This window comes from Aptenodytes patagonicus, chromosome 18, assembly GCF_965638725.1.
Source record: "Aptenodytes patagonicus chromosome 18, bAptPat1.pri.cur, whole genome shotgun sequence".
Classification (NCBI taxonomy): Eukaryota; Metazoa; Chordata; class Aves; order Sphenisciformes; family Spheniscidae; genus Aptenodytes; species Aptenodytes patagonicus.
Window position 1 is genome coordinate 6,677,857 of NC_134966.1, and position 22,549 is coordinate 6,700,405.

Below are 22,549 nucleotides of genomic sequence, written 5' to 3' on the forward strand. Positions count from 1 at the left end.
CCGCCCGGCCGGGCCGGGCCCCGCCGGCCCCGGTCTCCCCCTCCAAGGGCCGCGGCCGCCGCCGCCAGCCGGAGGTTCTGCGAACGCGAACCCCGGGCCCCACGGCTGCACAGCCCTCGCTGGCGGACGCCATTCCTCGCCCACGGCTGCCGTTCGCCCGGGCCGCAGGCACCGGGCCTCGCCCGGCGGAACGCCACCGCCCCTGGGGTTCCCTCAGCACCCTGAGCGCCAGCGGGGCCTGCCCGCGCCCGGCGGAGCCCCGGCGGGGGGGGCCGGCTCCTGCCCGCGGGGTCTTTCCCGGGGCGGGCAACGCGGGCAGCTGTAAGCGCCGCTGGCACTTGGCGCCTGGGGAGGGGGCCCCGGCCCCGTCCCACCGGGCCCCGCGTGGGAGCGCGGTGCCGCGACAGGGCACAGCCCGCAGCAGAACGGCTGCCCGGCGGCGGGGGGGGGGGGGGGGGGGGGGGGGGGCCGGGGCCGGGGCCGGGCCGGGCCCCCGCGGAGCGCGGCGCACCGGGCGGGAACCTGAGGCGGTGGCGGGGGGGGCGGGGCTGACCGCCACTCCCCCACCTGCGGGGCGGAGCCACCGCCGCGGGGCGGGCGGGTTCGGGGGCGGGGTCTAGCCAGTCCCCGCCCACCCCCCCCCGCGGGCAGGGTTTCCAGCCGGAGCGTTTATGCGGCGCTCGGGGAAGGGGCGCGGGGGCCGCCATGTCGCGGTTGCACCAGATCAGGTCGGTGTTGGGGCCCTTCCCCTGCCGGGGCTGCGGGGGGAGGGCTCCGTGGGGTCGGGGGATGCCGGTGACAAACGTTATAACGGCCGCGGCTCCGCTCCCCTCAGGATCGCGGACTTCCAGGAGGTGCTGGGCGAACCCACGGTGGCTCTGGCCAAGCTCCGCGACCTCTGCTTCAGCGGTGAGTGGCCCGGGGAGGCGTGGGGACCGGCCCCGGCCCGGGCAGGAGGGCGCTGGGCACGGCCCCGGTCCCGGCCCCGGGGGCGCTCCCGCCGGCGCTGGCCCGGGGCTGGTGCTGCCCCCGCGGGGCTTGGGACGCCTGAAGGCGCAGGCACGGGGTGTCAGGCCCCAGGGTGTCCGACGGCTGAAGGCCACCTCAGCTACCGCGAAGCAGTCCGCTCCTAGAGCTGGCGCGAAGCGGCGGGTGTTGGAAACCCGAGGCTGGCGGGTGTGTTTTCAAACCCGAGCTCTGTCGGGCCGCAGCGGTCCCCACCCGGCCTTCGAGCACAGCCACAAACTTCCAGGCAAACCCTTCCTTCCCCCCCCCCCTCGGAGATGCTTGTGGGTTTCGTTGCTTCTGCTGTGCCCTGCCCGTCACCTGCACGGTCCCCAGCTTTCTGCTTCCAACGCCTGCCGCAGGCACCCTCCCCCCTGGGAGGCACCGGCAGGTTTGGCACCCTGTGTAACCCCTGTAGCGTCCCTGTGAAAACTTCTTGCCCCCTGGGGAGGAAAAGTGCTGCCTTGCCTGTTTGTGTGGTGATGTTAGCAAACTGCGGTGAGGAGACTGGGGCTAACGTAGTTATTTCTCTGCCTGATGTTCCACAGGAATTCCCTTCGAAGGTGGGCTGCGCTGCCTGTGCTGGAAGGTGGGTTTTGCTTGGGGTGCTTTCGTTTCTTGCGAGTGATGCTTTGGGTTGCTTAAATACACATAGCATTTTTTGGCACTTAAAATTGTAAACAAACAAAAAAAAATTCCAGAGCTTAAAAGCCACTCAAAATCGACAGTAATTTGTGGAGATCAGCACTGGCACAATCGCCGTAGCATTTACTGACACAGGGCAGCCATCTCTCTGGATGACAGAAAGTGGCTGTCTGCTCTTTGCATGAGAACAGCCCTCAGTATTAAGCTAGGAGTGCGTTTCGGTCAGGTTTGCTGTTGATCAGTCCTACAAATAGGTCTGTGTTGAAAACCGGTCCACGAAATATTCCTGACTTGGCAAAGTACTAGGTTTTCTGGAGAAAGCTCCCAGTATTTTCAGAGAGCCAGTTCTAGCTGCTGCGTTTGATTTGCTTATCTTATAGGTATAATAGCTCATTCTCCAGATACTAATTTGCGTGCATCTGTCTTCTGTACAGATACTTCTGAACTACCTCCCTTTAGAGAAAGCCTTATGGAGCTCTTTGCTGAAGAAACAGAGGTGAGGACATTGGTACTTGCGCCTTTATTTCTAATGATATCTGCAGAGAAGGAGAATAGTTCCTTAAATAATTAAGTACCTTCACAAAACGAATTGTTCTCGTGTGGAATGCACTGTTCTGTAGGCTGTCTCCTGGGTCTGGTGGATTGACCTCTTCAGCTGAACTCAACTGAAGAGAAAATCAAATGCCTTCTGGCTGAGCAGCGTGGTACAGAGAGATCTATTTGAACTCAGTCTGGGTGCTTACGTTGACTTAATCTTCTGCTTCATTGCAAATTCCTCTTTTCTTCCTTAAGAGATCTGTATTCCCAGTTCTTAAAGGAAATGATTATCCAGCCTGGGATCGCCAAAGCCAACCTGGGTGTTTCAAGGGAAGATGTGACCTTAGAAGATCATGTAAGTGCTGTTAAGCCTTTTTGTCGCAGAAAATTCCCCAGAGCTATAAACTGTTGTTCTGGAATCTGGACCCCTGGGCTGCTCTTGGCTCTGTTCTTGGACTGAGACAACTTTGCCCTGCTAGCAGGAGGGACGGTTCCTAGGTGCCAGCCTGGTGCTTGTGTCCTAGTAGCCTTCAGTGTGAATTATTGGCAAAGCACCAATAGTTCTGAAGAGAGCTGTTTTCAGCTATGCAAATCCCTTCTCCCCTCCTTTGGGGCTAGCTGCCCAGGCTACGGGTCTCCTAGGGAAAGGGAGAGGCTCACAAGAGGTACTTCTAGCACAGAGGTGCTCTCCTGGGAGGTCAGGTCCGTGGGTGGACTCAGAGCAGGCTACTCTGAACAGAGGATATGAAAGAGGCAGGAGAGTCAAGTTGGACTATGGCATGGGAAGGCAAGAGACTTGCTTATTTCTAGTTCTGCTGCTGGCTTTTTTTTTTTTAATTGACTACTTTCTGCATCCCTTGGCTTTTTCCTTCTCTGGAAGTGCTGTTAAGAGTGTATGTGTTGGGGGAGGGAATGAAGTAACTGATCAGAAGAAACTGTAAAGTGATACAACTGCTTCCATGACTTGTCCTGAACATTAACTTCTCTGTGAGTGTACAGTCATCTGTGCCGCTGTGATCTCTGGAGGCCTTGGTGCTGTAAAACTAGCATGTTTGTAACATTCCACACATTGGCAGGTTACAGTGATCTCTGAATATCTTGGAACATTGCGCTCCCCTCCCCCTTCCCCCCCCTTTTCTTCTCTCGGTTGGTTGTTAACTTTGCATGGATCTTGATCTGGAAAGAGGAAAGCGTGTGTGGAGGGGTAGTTAAGTTTGTCATATTGGAAAACTGGTCAGATACAGGATAGGCTGTTCATACTAATATGTATTTCCTTTTTCCTGGGCACAAGGGTGGTGCTTAATCAGCCTTCTCAGAGCTGAGATAGAGGGGGATACTTGTAACTAATAACCCCAATGCCTAAGTGCTGTGTGGGTGGCTCTTACCCTAAGTACAAAGACCGTCTCCATTGTACCGGTTGGAGCTTCAATCAGGAATCTTGTTGACGCAGGACAGGATAGCTGATTTGGGAACAAAGTCATTAAAAGGCAGGTGAAAAGGGATTGGAAATGTTGGCTTCTGCGTCTCTAAGTGAACCTGCACGCTCGCTTGTTTCACAAGCTCTGATCCGCTTCCTGCACACTGTGTGGAGAAACAACATTAAACGTAGCTGGTGAGAGAAAAAAATAAATCTGATGTGCTGGGAGTGTGCTGGTACTAGATGACAGAAGGGCAGCAGAAGTGTTAAATCAGTGTATATTTACTGAGGATTTTGATACATGTGAAATATGGTTGTTCTGTTTCTGTTGTTTATTTCTTTAGCCCCTCAATCCAAACCCAGACAGTCGATGGAATACTTACTTCAAGGATAATGAAGTGCTCCTCCAGATAGACAAAGATGTCAGGTGTGTGAGGCATAATGACTCAGGCTTCTGAACCTGAGTGGTTTGGTTAACACTTTGTACTTTGAAAACGAAGATTAATATTAAACCGAGCCTCCCATTCAACATGGGGCATGTACTTCCTTCTTCTTATGCCTGATTTCCTTCTGTATCCATCCTAGGAGGCTCTACCCTGACATGGCATTCTTCCAGCGCCCAACGGACTACCCCTGCCTTTTAATCCTGGACCCCCAAAATGAGTTTGAGACGCTGCGCAAGCGGGTGGAGCAGACCACACTCAAGTCACAGACGGTGGCGCGAAACCGCAGCGGGGTTACAAATGTAAGATCTTGGTGGGGGCTGTCCATGGGGCAAGGCATCGTAGCTGATAAGGGGAAGGGTGGTTCTCGGGATTTTTTTCTGTTTGTCTCTCTGCTTGTGTGGTTGAATTAAGCAAATACCCCAGCAGGTACTGCATATTCTGTTGGCTAGACAGCTTTGTGGAACCAGTTGATGTGCCTGACAGTAAGCGGGGAATTATAGGTGTATTTAATTTTAAGGATTATTTTTTCCTGACTTCTGGTGGAAGTTGGAGTTGCAGGAAGGTGCGAATATTTTATGCTTGACGTGTGCCTTTCTGTATGGGAACAGAACACTGAAGGGGTAATTTACTGAAGTTGAATTCACATAGTCTTCCAGAACTGAATCTCATAAATCTGCAATTAGGAAAAGAGCTGGGTAGCTGCTGAAATGTGTTGTCTCTTTCCTCTTTCATAAGCGTTACAGTAGAAGTGCCACATGCTGTTGGGGAAGCACGTTGGCTTGCTACCACAACGGATGTATACTTTTCCTCATACCAGTAATGAAGAAGTGGAACTGCTGTGGTTTTGTACTGCACGGGATCAGGTGGTGCAGTGATTGGGGGAACTGTCTGTTACTACAGACTGCTTCGTTCTTCAGGGATAGCCAGCACTAGGGCTTCAGTGCCTTTGTGCTTCCTGAGTTACTTGTCTTGGTTTATGTGAACACCTGCCTGCTTGGTATAAGCTGTCCAAATCTTTTGGGGGGCTTTATGTATTAAAAGCCAAGCTTGTCATGTGTACAAAACCATCTGTGCCAGTTGGTTATCCTGAATCAGCCCCAGTCTTGCCTTGCTCTTCAGGTGAGCTCCCCTCTTAAAACGACTTCTAATTCTCTGAGCGAGTACGAAGTTCTGCCCAACGGCTGTGAAGCTCACTGGGAAGTGGTAGAGCGAATCCTGTTCATCTATGCCAAGCTGAACCCCGGCATAGCGTACGTTCAGGGGATGAATGAAATCGTGGGGCCTCTTTACTACACCTTTGCTACGGATCCTAACAGCGAGTGGAAAGGTGAGAGATTCTTTTGGCCGCTCAGTAACGGCTGTCGTACTGCGTGCTCTCTGCGTAAAGAACTGTCTTGGGAATAAGACTCTCTTCAAACAACTCTGTTTTGACTGTTCAGGGCCAAAAAACAAATACAGCAAGAGATGATGAGTTTTGGGAACCACAGCAAATTGATAGAAACTGAATGGGCTGTGAGTGGTGAAGGCACGGGAAGTGAGGACTTTTTGAGGGTTTTCTGTTTGTTTTGCATGGATCTAAGTTGCGCTTTGTGAAACTTAAAATCCCTTTAGAAGCTCTTGTTTGCTTGCACTATATGTACCTGGTAAGAAAAGAATGGAACGGGAGTACTTTGCCTGTTGCTTCTACTTCATGGGAGCTCCGAGGGTGTGTGCTGATGGCGGGGAGAGCAGATGGTGTTCTTGGGTATAGATAACTGGTTTGTGACCCGATGTCATGAAGACCTTGTGTTGCACACAGGGGCTGTATTTGCAGTGGCTCTGTAGACATTTCTAGCTTAAAAAAAGAAAGTGTCCAGTCTTGTCCCAGACCAAGCAAGCCAAGATCTTGTGGGATCCACTACTTGAATCCAGTACAGCAACCAGATTATGGAGCAAGAACAGTTCTAAGTCTGTGTGCCTCTGTCAGTGATCATCCCCCATCATTTTTTTTTTTCTTTCCCCAGAACATGCTGAAGCAGACACATTTTTCTGCTTCACCAATCTAATGGCTGAAATTCGGGACAACTTCATCAAGAGCCTGGATGATTCTCAGTGTGGTATTACCTACAAAATGGAGAAGGTCTACTCCACCCTGAAGGAAAAAGATGTGGAGCTGTATTTGAAACTGGTGAGGAGCGAGGTGTTTCTCTGAGCCTCTGTTGGAATGCGAGGAGTGAAGCTTAATAGTGCATTTAAATGTCAACCGATTTTGTTAAACTGTTACTGTGCTTGAATAGAAAGGTTGAAAGAGTGTATGAAGGGCTTTGCCTATAGGGCATAGAGGCTCTCTTATCTGTGAGCTGAAACAACTTCTCCTTGGAGTAAGCCTAGAGCGAGCTGACACAGCAAGGCTTTCCTCCCCTGCCTGACCGTGAAAGCAAACAATAGTTGTTGCGAAGCTGCCAGCTGTGAGTCCAAAGTGACTTGGCCACAATCCCTGGTCACCTGAGTTGAGGCCTGGTTGGAGCTGGAGTCTTTACTCTCTTCTAGTCATCAGGCAAAACATGAGTTTTGCTGTAGAGTTCCTTGGAATTTGAGGTTACAGGAATTGTGTCTCTGTCTTTAAGAACAAAACAAAAAACAGCCCCCCCCCCTCCACACACACACACACACACACTTCTGTCACCACTGGCTGCCCTGACAGCACTAACTTAAACTGCATGGAGATCATTCCAGGAGTAAACTGAAATCCAGCAAGATGGACCATCCCGCCCGCCTAATTCTATCATTCTCCTTCATCCAGGGGTCTCTGAGTGCCTTGGGTTCACGTGGGTTTTGTAGAACATGTAGAAGGCAGCTTTTGTTGAAAACATCTTCAGGTCTTACAGCCCATTTGGTGTGAAAGTCCAAGGAGAATTTGGAAGGGAAAGCTGTTCTTGTTAGTCCAACCTTCACCAAATCACACTGAGATTTTTTTGTGTTTAGAAAAATCAGGATATGTTTCTTTTATAATCCAAAAGATGGTTTGTCAGCGTAGTGACATGACTCACAGTGTTGGCTGGCAGCTGCTTCAGTGGGGAGAAAAGAAACTGCTCGCTGGCTGGCAGGAAATGGTCTTGGCCATGCAGCAGCTGGTCCTTAAGAATATCAGCAGGATCCTGAACTCATTTGACCTTGATTAAACTTATGGTTCCTTGGATTTGACAGCAGAAAACAAGAAAGCTTCAGGCTAGAAGTGTTTACAGTATGTTTTACTGATCATCAGTGTGAACTCTGTTCCATCTTTGTTTCTTTCTGTGAATAGTAAACCTTTTGATAAATACAGGGCTTCTGGAAAGGAGAGGAAATCCTGACAAAACAGTGCCTCTGCTAGATGGGGAGGGCTGTGGCTTTGCAGATAAAATGCTGTTCAAATGGGAACATTAAAATTACGTGGCAAGTTTAACGGAACTAACACCTTCAGGAAGAAAAGCTTCCTTTATTCCATGTTGTGGACAGAGGAGGATTTTCTGGCTTGTCTCTAGACATGGAGCATGGCTGCACTGAAAATCTCTCTCAATCTAGCTTGACTGTGAGAGTCTTCAAAGGAGGCAGTGGGTTTGCTGATGTTGCAGTATGAGTTGGCAGCTTAGAGCTATATCAGGGTGGAGATGGGGATGGAAACATGGGGTGCATCTCTTACTTGTAGGGAACTGGCCGAGAGCACGTATTCATTCTTTGCCTGGTGCATGTCTAACAGCAAGAACAGAACGTCAAACCCCAGTTCTTTGCCTTCCGCTGGCTGACGCTGCTCTTGTCCCAAGAGTTCCTGCTGCCAGACGTCATCCGTATCTGGGACTCCCTCTTTGCTGATGATAAGCGCTTTGATTTTCTTCTGCTCGTCTGTTGTGCCATGTTGATGTAAGTACATAGGTAGCCTTCCTGCTCTTCTCTTTCCCTCCTTTACCTAAATCCGCGGATCCAGGAGTCTTCTATAGGCACGTGTTAAGGCATCTGGTGAATAGGCTATAGTCACTTGTTACAATGGTAGCAAAAGTGTTTTCAAAAGCCTCTATAAGGGCACGGTGTAGTCTGTTTTTAAAGTTCCTCTATAAAGAGTCAAAAGTAGCTGGAATAATTTCCATCTTTCAGACTAATCCGGGATCAGTTGCTAGAAGGAGACTTCACTCTGAACATGAGGCTGCTACAGGTAAGAATTAAATATAGTGGGCATAGGGAGCAATTTGAAGAGTCTTAAAATAGTACTGTGAGAGAGGGTGATGGTATGAGTGAGGGTACGCCTGGCTGAAGAGAAGTACTGGATTTCTGATGTTTGCATGCAGAAAAATCTTAAGCATGCTCGTTACTGGAAGTGTAGTCTTTCGCTTGTGCACCCATTCTAGCCTACAGAGAAATTGTCATAGACTGGAGGTTTTTAACATCTTTTGGTTTGCAAAACAATTAATATTTTCTAGCAAAGATGTGAAACCCTGTGTAACAGTGTTAAATTTATTGGCCAGAGGCTTTTGTTTAGTTCTGAGATGTGTGAGAGCCCAAGGTTGAAAACGCCTGCGCTGAACAGTAGGATATCTCAGATTCTGCCAGTTCCTGCTTTGGGCTGTGCAAGGTACTGGCTCTGATAAGGCTTTCTGGCACGAAGATAGCTCTTGTAGCAGGCCAGCTTACTGTACCCTTGGAGTAATTAAAAAAAACAAAACAAAACCAAAAAACCCAAAACCAACCAAAAAAACCCCCAACCTTCTTGAAGGGTATTGAGGCTTGATCAGTTACAAAACAGGAAACTGTTAGCTGTTAGGGGAGTAACTGAACATGGCTGTACGTTATAATAATTGTCAAGGTTTGCCCTGCTTAAGTGAAACAATGCGTACAAGAAAGGCTAGGTAGTCACTTATATCACTTTGTTTCTTTGACATAGGATTATCCTATCTCTGATGTTCACCTGATTTTGAAGAAGGCAAAGGAACTTCAAGATTCCAAATAGTCCATGAGCCTAACAAAAGGTGTCGGAGAAACTGTATGGCAGCGGATCCCAGGAGATGCTCCTATGCAGTGTGGTGCATTAAAGCTCCTAGTGGTCTCTGCAGGACTTCAGGTTTTGTATTTGGGCTACTAGCCACCTTGAAGACATCCTTCTACTCTATTTATTAGCTCAAGGACTGATTACTTTCCCATCTACTTGGGTCGTGTACTCCAGATTTTTTCAAATCTCAAATGCCTCTATGCTGCCAAAAGCAGTTCTTTGTATCGTTTTTAATGACTTTAAGTTTGGGGAGAAAGAAACCATCTGTCTGCATATCCCTGAAGGGATGGACTCCTGTATCATGGAAGTAACACATGGAGTAACTTCTGATGGGGAAGAGACAGGCTGAGGCCAGTGGATTTTGGTGGGTGAGTATAGAAGGATCTTCCTCCTGTGAATAGAATGTTTCCCAATGAAGTCACGCATCCTGCCATTCAAGCAGCTTCTGGATTTTTCTCCCTCCCGTCTGCACTTGGCCATCCCTGGGGTGTGCAAAGAAGAAGATTGCATCAGTTTCTGGTGGTTGTCATCTGATATCTGGCAGTTTGGACCCCTTTGCCTGGGAAAGAGACCTTGAGAAGCTGAGATGGGAGGACGCGATTACAGCTAGCAGCTTTGTGCACTGAAACTGCCTGAATCCAGAATCGCCTTATCAGCAAGGTCTCCTTGAAAGCAAGACTGTGGTGGTTTAAATCAATGAGCGAAGTGAAGTTTGAAGTCAAGCCTTGTTATGCACAGCCTTAGAGTAGGAGCTTGTTCCTGCAGGGAGCCTCAAGCTGCTTTCCTGGCTTTGAACTGGAGCATATCCAGCTACAGTCAGGATTCTGAAATACAAGAAATGGGCATCTAGTCGTGTGCAATGAAGACAGCCGCATTTAGGGGCTTATACAGCCATGGCACTGGGGTTTTCTGCCTCAGTGGCTCTTGCATAATATTACCCTGCATAAGCTCTGGTCACAGTAACCTTGATACTGTCTCATAGTACTTCTTGTCAGGAAAAGACATGGTACAGGTCTGACCTACAATTAAGAGTCCTTTTCTGGTGTAATCCAGTGGGCATACAAGCATTTGTCATTAGCTGACTGCTGGGGCTGATCCACTTTTCTGTGTACAGGTCCTGTTGGAGTCACAGTCCTGAGCTGGACACTTGTCCTCCTGAGAGAGAAACTGCTGCGTTTCAAATACAGTGGAGCAGGCTCAGGTGAACATCGACTAAGATGAACTACGGAGAGACCTGCTAACCTGCCAGCAGTGTCAAGCTGATCAGAAACTGTAATCTTCAGAGGGAGAAACTGCCAGCACCCAGGTGCTTGGGTTGTGCAGAAGATCTTGTGCGAACACTAATCCAGCGTGCTTTTCCTTTTCTTTCTGTGCTGTGCTGGCTCACCTCTGCATAGCTGTTTGACACTGCAGTTTTCGGTATTTATGGGTATTGATTTGTTAAAGGTCAGTCATCTTTGCAAGATCTGCTTAAGCTGCTGATGGCCTAGAATCGCCCTAGCAGGAGGGATGTTGTCAGCCTTCAGCTTTTTTACTAGTGTTATTTCCTTCACTGAAGGGCCAGTTCTTTACAGGCTACTGTAATTCTCACAAGCGTGGGTGGGGAGACCAGAGGACAAGTTGATACGTGCACCTATGTTCTTATTGGCAATCCCAAGCAATCTCTCTGCCCCTTGAGAAGATGCTCGAGTGACACTGGTGCAGCCAGGTGTTGCTGCTGTGGTGCAGCAAGAGCAACTGAAGATTTAAACCAATCTGTAATTAATACCTGTGGCTAACAGTATCCCTCTCTGCTGCAATCCTTTCTAGAGGGTAGAGTTTTCCTCCAAGAAACATGGAACTGATAGACCAGGACAGCTGTGTGATGAAGCATCCTGTCTGCTCTAACCACTGGATGGATGTTCTTCCTGCCTTGTATCGCTGAGCTATTCCAGGTGATCTCGTGGTCTCAGCTCCTGGGTACCCTGCACTAGAGAGGCCGGTAGTCAGACCTCGTATGGCCAGGCAGCTAGCTGGTAGGCACAGATGTAGAACCAGAGGGTCGAACTCTTAGGCAGAATTGGACCTCCTCCAAACACTTCTGCCTCAGAACTGCTCTAAATACTGCTGTAGCGCTCTCATGTTCCAGGTACAAGCTCTGCTCACACCTCCCCAAATACCTGGGCTGTCCATTTCAGGTCCCCCTGGCAAGCGCAGGGTTCCCTTATGCTGTATTTTCTTACTGCTGACAGGAGCATCCGGAGGGTTCCTGCTCTGGGTAGCTAGAAGTCTCCTTAAAATAACCTGAGAAGGCAGCAGGCAAGTCAGGATTAAAGCATTACTTGTAGATGAACTTCTGCTTGTTTTCAGAGTAGCGTTTGGGCCCTGAGGTTGACCTCCTGCAGTGGCGTTGCCCCGCTCTGAGCCAGGTGCTGTTCCTGTAGCATTACAAACACTTGAAGACGCCGGGGAGGTGGCTACTCAAGTAGCAGCGCAGGTGGCTGTCTGGGTGTCATGCTGTCTCCTCCCTTCCTAGGTGCTGAAGGGCTTATATTGTGCTGTCGTACTTCTCTTTAGGGGGTGATGGTGAGTGCTTTTACAAGGAGTCTGCAGTGGTTTAATGGGATGTGATGAAAGCTTTGGCTACTGGAAGGGTTCTCTGGGATAAATTCTGTAGCCTTATCCAGACTGTGGCTGCTAAACTGAGTTTGTTCTTCTTTGGGGAGAACTTGTAACAACTTTGATACACCCAGACAGGCTGGTTCCTACATGAAAAGCCGTTTTATGTTCCTCCTCATCCCCTCCTGTGTGGTAGGACTTCTGTCCTGCTGTTGAAAGGAGTTGTACTTTTCAATGACTTGGGACATCCATTTCTTTATTCCAAGACTTTCTCCTTTCTTTAAAGTAAAACCAGATTTTCTGAGAGGAGAAAAGAAAGTCTTGTAACCAGCTTTTGGATCTCCTCATGGGTTTCCTTGGCTTCATTCCTCAAAAGCTTTTGGTGATATTTTTGTTGTTGTTGTTGTTGAGGTCAGACGATATTTAACTAGTGGTTCCTTGCTTGTGTGGCCAAGTAAGAACTGCTCCACCCTTGAGATGTTTCCACCTCTGATTTCTTTCAATCCTCATCTGCTGCAGGAGCAGTGAGGTTGGCTGAAGTGGCAGTTCTTTGGGTTGGGAGGTGGTTAGTCTGGGGTCCCTTGAGCACCCCTTGTTTCATAGGGGCCTAAACAGAGGATGTTTAAATAGTTCTTAAAATGCATTCCTCACAGACAGGACTACTGCCAGGCAGGGGAAGGGGGACCTGTCTTCAACTGGGAGGAAAAACAGGACACTGTGCTGGATGTGCGGAGAGATGAGCTTTCCCTGGGAGGAAGAGGTCTGCTCTACCCGCGTCTCACCGTAATTCAGGCTTCAGGAAACTTTGTGGCTTTGCCAATGAGGTAGAAGCAACAGGATACTAGAGATCAAGTTGTTGATGGTGGTCACTCAGAACACTGCTTCCGAGTTTGAATTTTGTGGTCTAACCTAGAATTATTCACACTTTGGCAGTGTGAATGCCAGAATGAAGGCCAGAAGTTGCTTTGGGGGAGTCTGGAGTGTTTGGGAAAGCAGGGGCTGTTTTCCCTTAATGAGTGTCAGTGACTTTGTTTTAGCCATTTGGAGCGCTCTTCTAAAATGCCCTTTCCCCAAAAGAGAGGAACAAATTAACACTTTTTTTTTTTTTACCTTGTCTGGAAATAATTGCCGGAACAGGGTCTAGAGAACACTTCATCACTCTAAAACTCCTTCTTTTATGCTTCTTTTTAAACACTATTTTTATAATGCTTCCTTTGACTAAACGGGTGGCTTTGTGCAAACGTCTCCTGTTGGTGATGTGACTCACGGTGTTGAGCTTGGAGTTAATGCTGCTACAGGCGATGACTACAGTATCTCTAAATGCCCCCTGCGGTAGTGGCTGGGGGGAACCAAGCGACCGAGCAGTAGCAGTAAGCCGTGGCAAGCAGAGGCCTGGAGCGCGCTGGGGGTTTGTGGGTGTAAGCTAGCCTGTCCCCATCGCCATCGCCTCTTCGGCAAGATGGTTTCGGCTTTACCTCCACCGGCCCGGCCGCTGCCTCGCTCCGCCGTGCGGGCTGGAGCGGGGCCAGCCGGGGGAGCGGTGGCTTTCCTCGAGGAAAACGCTGGCAAAGGTAACGCTGCAACTGCGGCTGCTCTCGGGGGTGGGAGACCGGCGGCTGGCGGGGCTGGGGCCGGGCGGAGGCCAGGGCAGACCGTGCCCGGAGGTCGCCGTCGTGTCCGGCCGGGGGGGGGAGCCGCGGGTCCCGTCCCGTCCCCCCCCGCCCCAGCCCGCGCCGCCTCGCCGACCGCTCCCCTCTTTATTTTTGTACATTCTCCTTCGAGCCCATCGCGTGGCCTCTGGGCGTCTCGTTTAACGCTGTTCTCTCACTTGTCCTAATAAAATGGTTCCTTCGCACACCGTGCCGCAGCCGCTCCTGTCGCCGCCGCAGCCTGCGCCTTCTCGCCCTTAAAGGGGCGATGCTCCCGCGGCTGGCGCCCTGCCCGGGGAGAGGCCCGGTCCGGGAAAGCCGCGGCCCGTTTAAGCGGCGGCCGCTCCCGCGGCGCAGCGCACGGCCATGCTGCGGAGCCGGTGGCTGCTGCCCGGCGCCTCGCTGGCCCTGGGCGCGGGGCTGGGGGCGGCCCTCGCCGGCCGCCGCCGAGCCGAGGGCGATGCGGCGGAGGGGCTGCTGGGCCGCCTGCCCGTGGTGCCCGTCGTGGCGGCGGCGGCGGCGGCGGCCGGTCCGCCGGCGCTGCCGGGCTCGGGTCGGGCCGAGCTGACCAAGTACGGGCTGCCCGGGCTGGCGCAGCTGCGGAGCCGCGAGTCCTACGTGCTGTGCTACGACCCGCGGAGCCGCAGCGCGCTCTGGGTCATCGAGCAGCTCAACCGGGAGACGCTCGGCGGCACCTCCGACCGCGCCGCCTGCGACTTCCAGGAGGACGACTCGGTGCACGAGTACCACCGCGCCACCAACGGCGACTACCGCGGCAGCGGCTTCGACCGCGGGCACCTGGCCGCCGCCGCCAACCACAAGTGGAGCCAGAAAGCCATGCGGGACACCTTCTACCTCAGCAACGTCGCCCCGCAGGTAGGACCCGCCGCGGCCACCGGCTCCGCGCAGCCCCGGGGGCCCGCAGGCGGACTCGCCGCGCCCGGGGCGGGTGGAGGGGGGAAGCCGGAGCTGTCTGAGTTCAAGGACAGGTGCTGCTCCCTGCTGGAAACCACCTCGGAGCGTCTCGGGCTCTGCCGTCTGTTTGTCCCTGGGGTTTGTGGTTCGGGCAGAGAGGGTCCAAAGTGGCCGAAGTCACTCGAAGGTGCTGTATTTCCTGCTAAACTTAACAGCAGCGATCCTGCAAACGCGCCTGCCTGCGCGCTCCTCTCAAACCGTGAGAGACTCTGTTCAGCGCAGCTCGTTGCAGGAGCGAAGTTAAACAGGTGGACAGATGCTTGCAAAAATCACGGTCTGAGGCGAGTGGGTTCTGTTCCCGGGTGTGCAAACCAGGACCTCGCTGTACGCAGCTTCCGGAGCGGAGGCGATAGTGGAGATTTCACTGGAAGGTGCCTGGGGCGCTGCGAGACGTGTTACAGAAAAGACAGGTTATGAACAGCGAACAAATTCCCCAGCGACTGACTTTGCTGTCTGTGTTGCCCTGGTTGTGTTTCTAGGATCCTCATTTAAACCAGAACGCCTGGAATAACCTTGAGAAGTACAGCAGAAGCTTGGCAAGGAACAACAAGAACGTCTATGTCTGCACAGGACCCCTTTACCTGCCCAGGTAAACACGAGGGCCAAGCTGGGACTGCGCTTGAAAGATGCATCGTGCAGGGAAAGGAAAGGAGGCTGAGGGGGTGCAGCCTCCCAGCTGCTCCCAAACGGGAGTGATCTGCTAAGGCCCCGCTCAGTAGGTGAGACCAGCTGTGCGCAGAGGTTCTGTGGAAAGGTACTTTCTTGGGATTAGGGTTAGTTTGTGTATTTCCCATTCGGTGGATTGTTTCGTGAGTAAAGGTGGGTTTCTTGAGCTACAACATAACCAAGTCGCTTTTATTTGCAGTCTTTAACAATCTAGTAGTAGATTAGTAGATTATTAGATTAACAGATTAGACTGCAGACCCCTTCCCTGCGGAATAAAGCTTCTAGGTTTTATTTCACGGACTATTTCTCCACTTAAGAGCACGACTTTATTTGCAAAGATCTTCATGTAGCACTGAAGAGCAGCTGGCTCACGTTGAGATCTCTTCAGCAGCAGGAAATAGCTTGGAAAAGCTGTTAAAGAGAGACGGAAGGGATTTGGGGGGAGCAGACCCAATACACAGCTCGGCCTCACCGTGTCACGTAGCCTCTGTTTCAGCGATGTTTTTACACCCCTACTGCAGAAGTAGGGCTGCTCCCTGCCATGCTGTGGGGTGGGGGCTCACTTAGGGGTGGTGGTGGAGGGCTGAGGGGACGGATGTGGCACCAGACTAGGAGGTAACATGGGACATTGCTGTTGGTGCAGGATGGAGGCCGATGGGAAGATGTACGTCAAGTACCAGGTGATTGGGAAGAACAATGTGGCCGTCCCCACCCATTTCTTCAAGGTGCTCATCTTGGAAAAGGAGAGCGGGGAGATTGAGTTGCGCTCGTATGTGATGCCCAACAGCCCTGTGGATGAGAAAATCCCCCTGGAACGGTTCCTGGTTCCCATCGAGAGCATTGAGCGAGCCTCGGGGCTCCTCTTTGTCCCAAACATCTTGAAGAGAACAAGTAACTTGAAAGCCATCACAGCTGGAAACAAGCATTGAACCCAACTAAACAAATCCAGGTATTCCGTGGGAAGGGACTCACAGCAGTCATCCACAGAATACTAGTTCCTCGTGCAATTTTAAATGTGAGAAATAAGAATCAAACCAATGCTGCTCTTTACCCTTCCCCTCGTTTTGCGTAACGGTGACACACACACGTGCGGCAGGTCCTGCAGAAGGCTCCCGGGCACTTGACACCATAGCATGTCTTTTGAATTTGCCCGTAAGCTGCAGTACAGAGGGTACCCCTGTAATTGCTCCCTTGGCTCATTAAGGCACAAAGGGAAGTTACATAATTTCTGCTATTTAGCAGGGAAGAATGGGAGCAAGATGGGCGCGGGGGGGGAGAGGAGAGGTTCCTGCCTTTCTGTGGCCAAAGGATTGTATGATTGTTTTCTTTCAGAAGATGATTTTAGCAGTAAATCTTTAAAACCCCAAAGTATTGGTTGCTTTTTATCTGCTCTTACCAATGCCCTGAATATCTGAGCAGGAAGAGGGGAGGACAGAGCCAACTTTTCCAGCTGCCTTCCTGTTTGAGCTCACTGTAGGCAGAGGTTAAGGCATTACAGATGGAGCCAAACTGTAACGAGCTATGCCGATGTGCTTTAGTGCTGAGGCCCAATTGAAGCTCCAGCCCTTCCTGCTGTTGGGAAGGAGGAAGCCTTGGAGTTGAAGGGGAGGCTGGGGGAGTCAGGCTAACCGAGACAGGAACAGCTTCTTGGCATAAGGACTCAGTTTTGCCTTCAAGTCTGAAGGCCACATGGCTCCAGGGGCACTGAGCGTGCAGGATCGCTGGACACCGAGTGCCCGTCCCCTACACCAAGACACTCACACACGGACTTCAAGGCAGCTGAGGTTCCACACTGCTTTATTCCCCACCCCAGATGTCTGAATTACTGAGACCAAGTCTGCTGCCAGGCTTGTCCCAGCTGCTGAGAGGCAGCAACCAGCCATTGGCTGGGCCACCCAGGCAGGAGGGCGCAGACACTTGGTCGAGCAGTGCTGCCAGCTTTAGTCACGCTGTGTCTTGGCCCTGTCAGGCTCTTGGAGTGATTTGGCCAGCACCCCGCGTTTGAACAGCTGCTTCCCCAAGGCAGTCCTCAGCCGATGGCAAGGTCAGTGGTTTTCCTTCCCTCAGCTGTCGCTGGGTGTCTTCACAGCCTCATTGATGTGGGGTCTCAGCGCAGACAGAGAGATCAGCAGTGCTTCCTGGAACAGACCCAGGCAGCAGTCAGAACTGCTGCTCTCTGAGGAGCACCAGGCAAGCCAGCCGCTCTTTGCTGAGGCGTCACCGTGAGGAACGACACGTGGGCCATACATGTCACTGCCAGAGGCAGAAACGCAGCACTGCTCTGCGCACGCAGGCATTGCGCCCCACTGCACCATTAGCCACCTGCCCTACCTCTGTCCGGATGGTTCTGCTGCCTTGGCTGGGACAAGTGTTCAGGTAGAAGTCAAACAAGACGCTTGGGTCCGTGACCTCCAGGTTTGGGTCCACGTCAACCCCAGCTTCCAAGCCCTCAAGGCCTCCAAACACGACAAGGGCATGCCTAGGAAAGAGCACAGGGACAGGGTGAGAGGGGAGACTGGCTCTTACCCCTTGTACCAAGGCAGACACTAGGCAGATACTACAAGCTTTACATAGGAGAGCTGCTCACGTGCCTCGAACCTTCAAGCGGATCAAGAATTGGCTTCGCATAAACAGTTCTCTTAACTTTATCTGCAAGAAGCAGACTCGTTTCTTTTGTTCAGGTATCTGGGTCTGTGTTCAAGCTCCTCTGTGCTGTTGAAGCAGGGAGCTGTGTCCCTTGCTGACAATGCCCGATGCAGCTGCCTCCCTAACAAAGCCCCACGGCACTTGGCCATTGCGACAGTCCCTGCTACCAACTCCAGAGAAACAGGAAAGGAATTGGCCTTGTCCTGGGGTACTTCCGCCAGCTTCCGTCACGCAGGGGAATGTGCATTGGTGCAAAAGGGAGCAGCAGAGCACAGGAGGGAGCCTGCAGGCAAGTCTCGCGTTTGTATCTAGGAGCGTTCCTGCCTGGGAGAACACCAAGGCCACAGTGCAGCTCTGCTGCCTGCACCAGGCCTCCCTGGGGGCTCCGAGTAGGGCCAAGCAGGCAGGACACGAACCTGAAGGAGGGGAGAGTGGCCTGGTCCACGGAGCTGCCCCGCTCCGAGGTCCCAACAGACAGATCGTAGCCTTCCTTGAACGGGCACTCTGAAAAGACAGCACCTGGGAAACAAACACAATATGGGGTTATTCATGTGGTGCCCGCGCCCACGCTGCGTGCCTTCTGGACAGGCTGAAACGCTCCACAGGTGAGTGGCAGCAGCAGAAGGAATTGCTTTTAAGTGCCACTAGTGCATCAGGAGACAGAAGAATGATTCCTCTTTCCTACACAATTCCCTTACTGCAGGAGTCTCTGGCACCCTTCTCAACTGCAGCACCTTTTCCTCAAAACTCAAACAGGTGCCAGGAGCCACTCCTTGACTAACAGCTTATGACTTTCCTAGGAGGTGCAATCAATCAGAAGACAGGAAAAGGATTTTGCGGGGCTCTTGAGCTCAAATGTCACTGCTGGCTTTGATGTGAATGCGCGGGAAGTAGTTATCATGGAAATGGAGATGTACTGGCTGGAGATGGAGAGCACCAGCTCTTGTCTCCTGCTACAATGTGGACATTGGCGCAACGGTGAGTGGAAGTGCAGGGCAGAGTACTGGTGGGTGACCGGGGTGACTCACGCCCCTAGCTTTAGCCCTTCAATTTGATTGCCACAAGGCTGCTAGCCGCATGTGTAAGCTACCTTTGAGACAAAAGAGATTTCAAAAGAAAGAGATGTTAATATGTGCTGCAGATGTGCAGCCAGTAGGCCTGAAATTGGTGTGGAAGCCCAGGCAGAGACATGGCAGAGAGCGGAGAACCCCTGCAAATACTTACTCAAGCAGGAGGCAAGGCGGACGCTGTAACCCCAGTACAAGCCTGACACCGTCCGAGGGTGGTGTGAGGACACCACGGTGCCTTTCCGCACTTTAGCTTCTGAAAGGGATGCAAAGAGATTAACAACCCCTGTGATCTCCTAGCGAGAGCTGGATTTGACCAGCCACATACGGCAGTTTCTCCCAGGGTAGGGCACTGACTTGGTGTACAACCAAGAACCGCCCTTTCGAGCCGGTTCTGGAAAGCGTGCAAGTATGTTTGGGCTGTTCGTTGTTGGTCAAAGAGCTGATAGTTCTTTCCAGTCAATAAGGAGGTATGGTAAGGATGTTATTAAAATGGTGTGTGGAGTGAAGGGAACGTGCAGAGCTGTCGGGTACCTTCAAACGTTAGTAATCTGAAGGCTGTCATATGGAAGGACCGACTCCTGCGGGACTGAAGTTTACCAATACTAACGGAGCAGTGGATTACCTGCCTTCTGGGGCTCCTCCAGGCGCACAGTGACTCGCAACCCAGGGTTCAGCTGTCTGTCGATCTGCACCTCCTGCAGTGACAGTCACCATCAGCGTCAGACATTCTGGAAGTACTGGGGAAGGTGGGGAAGGAAGGGAACCCTCTGAGGAAGTGGGGGTCTCTTCTGGCCTGGAGCTGGAATGAAGGGCTCTGCGATCAGGGCCTGTGTGGTTCACGCAGTGCAGAGCAGGCTCAGGGTGGCTGGGTCAGCAGCCTGAGACTTATTTTGCTGCTCAAAGGTTCAACTCCAGCACTGAAGCAATGACGTGCTGGAATGGGCAGGCCTGCCAGGACTTGGGAAGCTACAGCCATTAATGAGCCAGAAGGGACAAGACAGCAACAGCATTAAACCTGCTGCGGCCTTCAGAAACTCAGCAGCACCCACCCTGCCCGCTTCAAATCTGCCCGAGAGGCAGGGAAAATCGTTTTGGGATCGTTGGTAACAGACATACCTTCCTCATCCCACAGTTAACAAAAGAGCCTCTGCCTGGCTTAGTTGGCCGGTCCAACACTACGCCTTCTCGGTACTCTGAATCCTCATCCACCCGCATGTGGTGGGGGCTGTCCAGGGGGTTGAGCAGCCCTAGAACAGCACAGAGGAAAGCAACTGCTAAGGAGAGGACACAAACTGTGGGAACCCAGGTGTTAAGTACAACTGCTCCGCTGCCCCCTCTCTCTCTGGTCCGGCACACCACGGCACAGCACCTCGCCAGCGCTCTAAAGCGGGGAAAAGTTTTTCAATTCTAGGCATGCCATGCAAAACAAGAGCCAGAGCTCAGGAAGGGGGAGCCAACAGCTTGGGACAGAGACAACTGAATCATTACCTGCAAACTGCAGATCCTCATGTTTTGGAAAAAAGGATTTCCTCAAGTACCTGTTATCCGAGAAGGTTCAAATGTGAAAACAGTTGTCTCTAAGGAATCCAACCCTCAGTTCTACCCCTGTTCTGACTCAAAGGAGCTGGGTACAGAGAAAAGCGTGCTTAGCTCCCTCAAGTCCCTGATCTACCTCTAATGTATCATGCAGGTTGTATCCTGCATTCACTGCTCTTCTTTTAGTTAAACTCCTGAATCAGACACGTGAAACAATTGGATCCTGTGTTCCTGCATAACTATGCAATATAAACAGAACTTGTCTCCTGCTCCCATAGCCTCGAGTGTGAGATACCCATGGTAGTCAGTTCTGATGCAAGTCAGATGCACAGTCTGGCCATGGTGGACTTACTGAGGGCACTCCAAGTACTGCAGGATCCGAGCCAGCTGCACGCAAGCCTTGCCTCTCCTCCCAATTCCTTCAAAGTCCCCCTCCACGCTCCTGAAAGAGAGCAGCCTGTGAAATCGGCATGAGACTGCACAGCCCCAAATGGCCAGGTCTCCAGAAGACCAAGCCTTGCTCCTTAATCTGAAAATAGCAGCACCCTCCACTCCCCAGGAAATAAATGGGCTGTCTTATAAAAAGGCTACTCCAGAGGTAAAGACTTAACAAATCACGTTTGGAACTCTCTCTGTAAGCCAAGTATCTCTTTCAGTTTTGTTTTTGATCTTCATGTATTGACACAACCTGGCAGTTGGATGCTACCGAGCTGGATGCTACAGGATTGCATGGCTTGGCCAGTTAACACAGATGCAGGTCCAGGTTGAAAAGCTGAAGGACAGGAATTCGTCTTCCATAAGGATATAGGCATGCCCTGCCCCGCCACAGCAAGATTTAAGAGTACAAGAGAACTTGACCTCCTGCTGCTTCGTCACCCCTGTGCTGGGATAAATGATCCTAGTAGCCAGGGCAGTTAAATCAACATCTTTGCCCAGTGGTATAGGGGTCCCTGTAATCCTGGCATCTGAGAGAGGCTCAAACGTTTGCTTGAGGTACACGCCGTTCTTTCCTGGTCTTAGCTTAATAAAAGACTGAAGAAACAGAAAGCAGAGAGGAAACGCTTTCTGCAGAACAAGATGCCTCCTCCTTACTTTACATCTTCTCCATGCTCGTCAAACACTATGATCTCATCCACACAGAAGATGGCACAGGCCCGAGCGATCTGTCCAGCAAGGTACGTCCGCAGCTCCAGTGACTGGGCGTTGTTCAAGATAGAGCCTGGCAGGGCTACGCTCAGCGTGTAGTGACGCCCTGGGGAACAGAGTGCGATCAGAAGAGAAGCCACAGCGTGACAGCTGCGCGTACAGCATTTTATTTACTGCTTCAGCTGCAGTTATGGTGGGAGAAAAAAGCAACCTCTGTTTCTTAGGTTTTAATCACAGGTTTTCTCTTAAGAAAGGTCTTTCGTGCAGTGCTCGCTGCATTGCGTTCGTGCCTGTTTATGCGTGTGGGCTGAGCTGTATCAGATCTATGAAGCCGAGCGTCACCTTTCCTATCGATACGTAAAACCTGCTGACTTCTAACGACCAAGTTCTCCCAGCTCTTTCAACCCAGGCCTCCCCACCGGCTCACAGCGGCATCACCTTTGTCTTCCATCTGCTCCTCCTGCTTCTCGGCTTGTTTTTCTGCCAGCTCCCGCATCCGCTGTTTTTCCAGTTTCTTCAGCAGCTTCGTTTCCTTCCATTTTTTCTTCTCTGCTTTCCCTGGAACGGAGAACAGCATCTCGCTTTAAACAACGAGCCGTCAGCGCTCAGGCCAGGGCGGTTGGGGGCCGCGGGCCTGGACGCCGCGGTGAGGGCCGCGCCGGGGCACGGAGCGCTCGGGGACGGCTCCTCCCGCTCCGAGGGCCCCGCCGGGCAACCCCCCGCGGCTGCGCCCCGGTTTGCCTGCCCGCCCCCGCGGGGGCCCGGCCTTACTCTCCTGCTTCCAGCGCCGCCAGTCCACCTTCCTCTCCTCAGCCTGCGGGAGACAGCGACCGTTACCGCCGGGCTCCCCCCAGGGGCCGCCCCCGGTACCCGGGCCACCGCCGCGCGCCCCACCTGCACGCCTTTGGGCCGCTTCGCCTCGCCGCCGTCCGCCATCTTCCGCCCACGCTCCCCGGCCACGCCGCTCCGCGGTGCTGATTGGCCGGAGGGCGCCGGCGTCCGCCCACGGGGCGGGGGAGGAGGCCGGCGTCACGTGAGCCAATGGCAGGGGGCGAGGGCGGCGTTTAAGTCGCCTGCGCGGGCTGTCAAGCTAAGCAGGGGCTGCCTCGTTCTGCGGGAGAATGGGTGACCGAAGGGAAACGGGGAGGGCGCGGGCGTAGCTCAGCCTCTCCAGGGAGGCTGGGAGGTGGGGGGGGAGGGGGGGGTGTGTCCGT

The 22,549-nt window shown here is 52.4% G+C and overlaps 3 protein-coding genes across 7 annotated transcripts; 2 read left to right on the plus strand and 1 right to left on the minus strand.

Annotated features, from left to right (window-relative positions):
* The first annotated feature begins 655 nt into the window (after positions 1 to 655).
* TBC1D13 (TBC1 domain family member 13) lies at positions 656 to 13,502 on the plus strand. 4 transcript variants are annotated; one of them, XR_012996759.1, is made up of 13 exons: positions 656 to 728; positions 836 to 909; positions 1,554 to 1,594; positions 2,085 to 2,146; positions 2,459 to 2,542; positions 3,949 to 4,031; positions 4,190 to 4,349; positions 5,170 to 5,377; positions 6,054 to 6,217; positions 7,769 to 7,929; positions 8,161 to 8,218; positions 8,945 to 9,417; positions 10,164 to 13,502. XR_012996759.1 is itself a non-coding variant. In XM_076355324.1 (12 exons), exons 1-12 carry the CDS (start codon positions 706 to 708, stop codon positions 9,008 to 9,010), a joined length of 1,200 nt encoding a protein of 399 aa, XP_076211439.1. In that variant the 5' UTR covers positions 656 to 705; the 3' UTR covers positions 9,011 to 13,502. The 4 variants fall into 4 exon arrangements, 3 of the variants coding, with proteins under 3 accessions (XP_076211439.1, XP_076211438.1, XP_076211440.1); XM_076355324.1 differs by having other exon boundaries at positions 2,443 to 2,542; positions 8,945 to 13,502; XM_076355323.1 differs by having other exon boundaries at positions 8,945 to 13,502.
* Positions 13,503 to 13,662: 160 nt separating this feature from the next.
* On the plus strand, positions 13,663 to 16,302 carry ENDOG (endonuclease G). Its single transcript, XM_076355130.1, has 3 exons — positions 13,663 to 14,172; positions 14,751 to 14,860; positions 15,581 to 16,302. The coding sequence occupies exons 1-3, from the start codon at positions 13,663 to 13,665 to the stop codon at positions 15,864 to 15,866; spliced, it is 906 nt and encodes a 301-aa protein (XP_076211245.1). The 3' UTR covers positions 15,867 to 16,302.
* A 415-nt stretch (positions 16,303 to 16,717) lies between these two features.
* SPOUT1 (SPOUT domain containing methyltransferase 1) lies at positions 16,718 to 22,293 on the minus strand. Of its 2 annotated transcripts, none has more exons than XM_076355847.1 (12): positions 22,230 to 22,293; positions 22,107 to 22,149; positions 21,774 to 21,893; positions 21,282 to 21,441; positions 20,542 to 20,631; positions 20,142 to 20,191; positions 19,770 to 19,900; positions 19,276 to 19,348; positions 18,808 to 18,906; positions 18,000 to 18,102; positions 17,269 to 17,416; positions 16,718 to 17,075 (listed from the first exon to the last, which is right to left on the minus strand). In XM_076355847.1, exons 1-12 carry the CDS (start codon positions 22,269 to 22,271, stop codon positions 17,001 to 17,003), a joined length of 1,134 nt encoding a protein of 377 aa, XP_076211962.1. In that variant the 5' UTR covers positions 22,272 to 22,293; the 3' UTR covers positions 16,718 to 17,000. The 2 variants fall into 2 exon arrangements, with proteins under 2 accessions (XP_076211962.1, XP_076211961.1); XM_076355846.1 differs by having other exon boundaries at positions 20,542 to 20,646.
* Between the last annotated feature and the right edge of the window lie 256 nt (positions 22,294 to 22,549).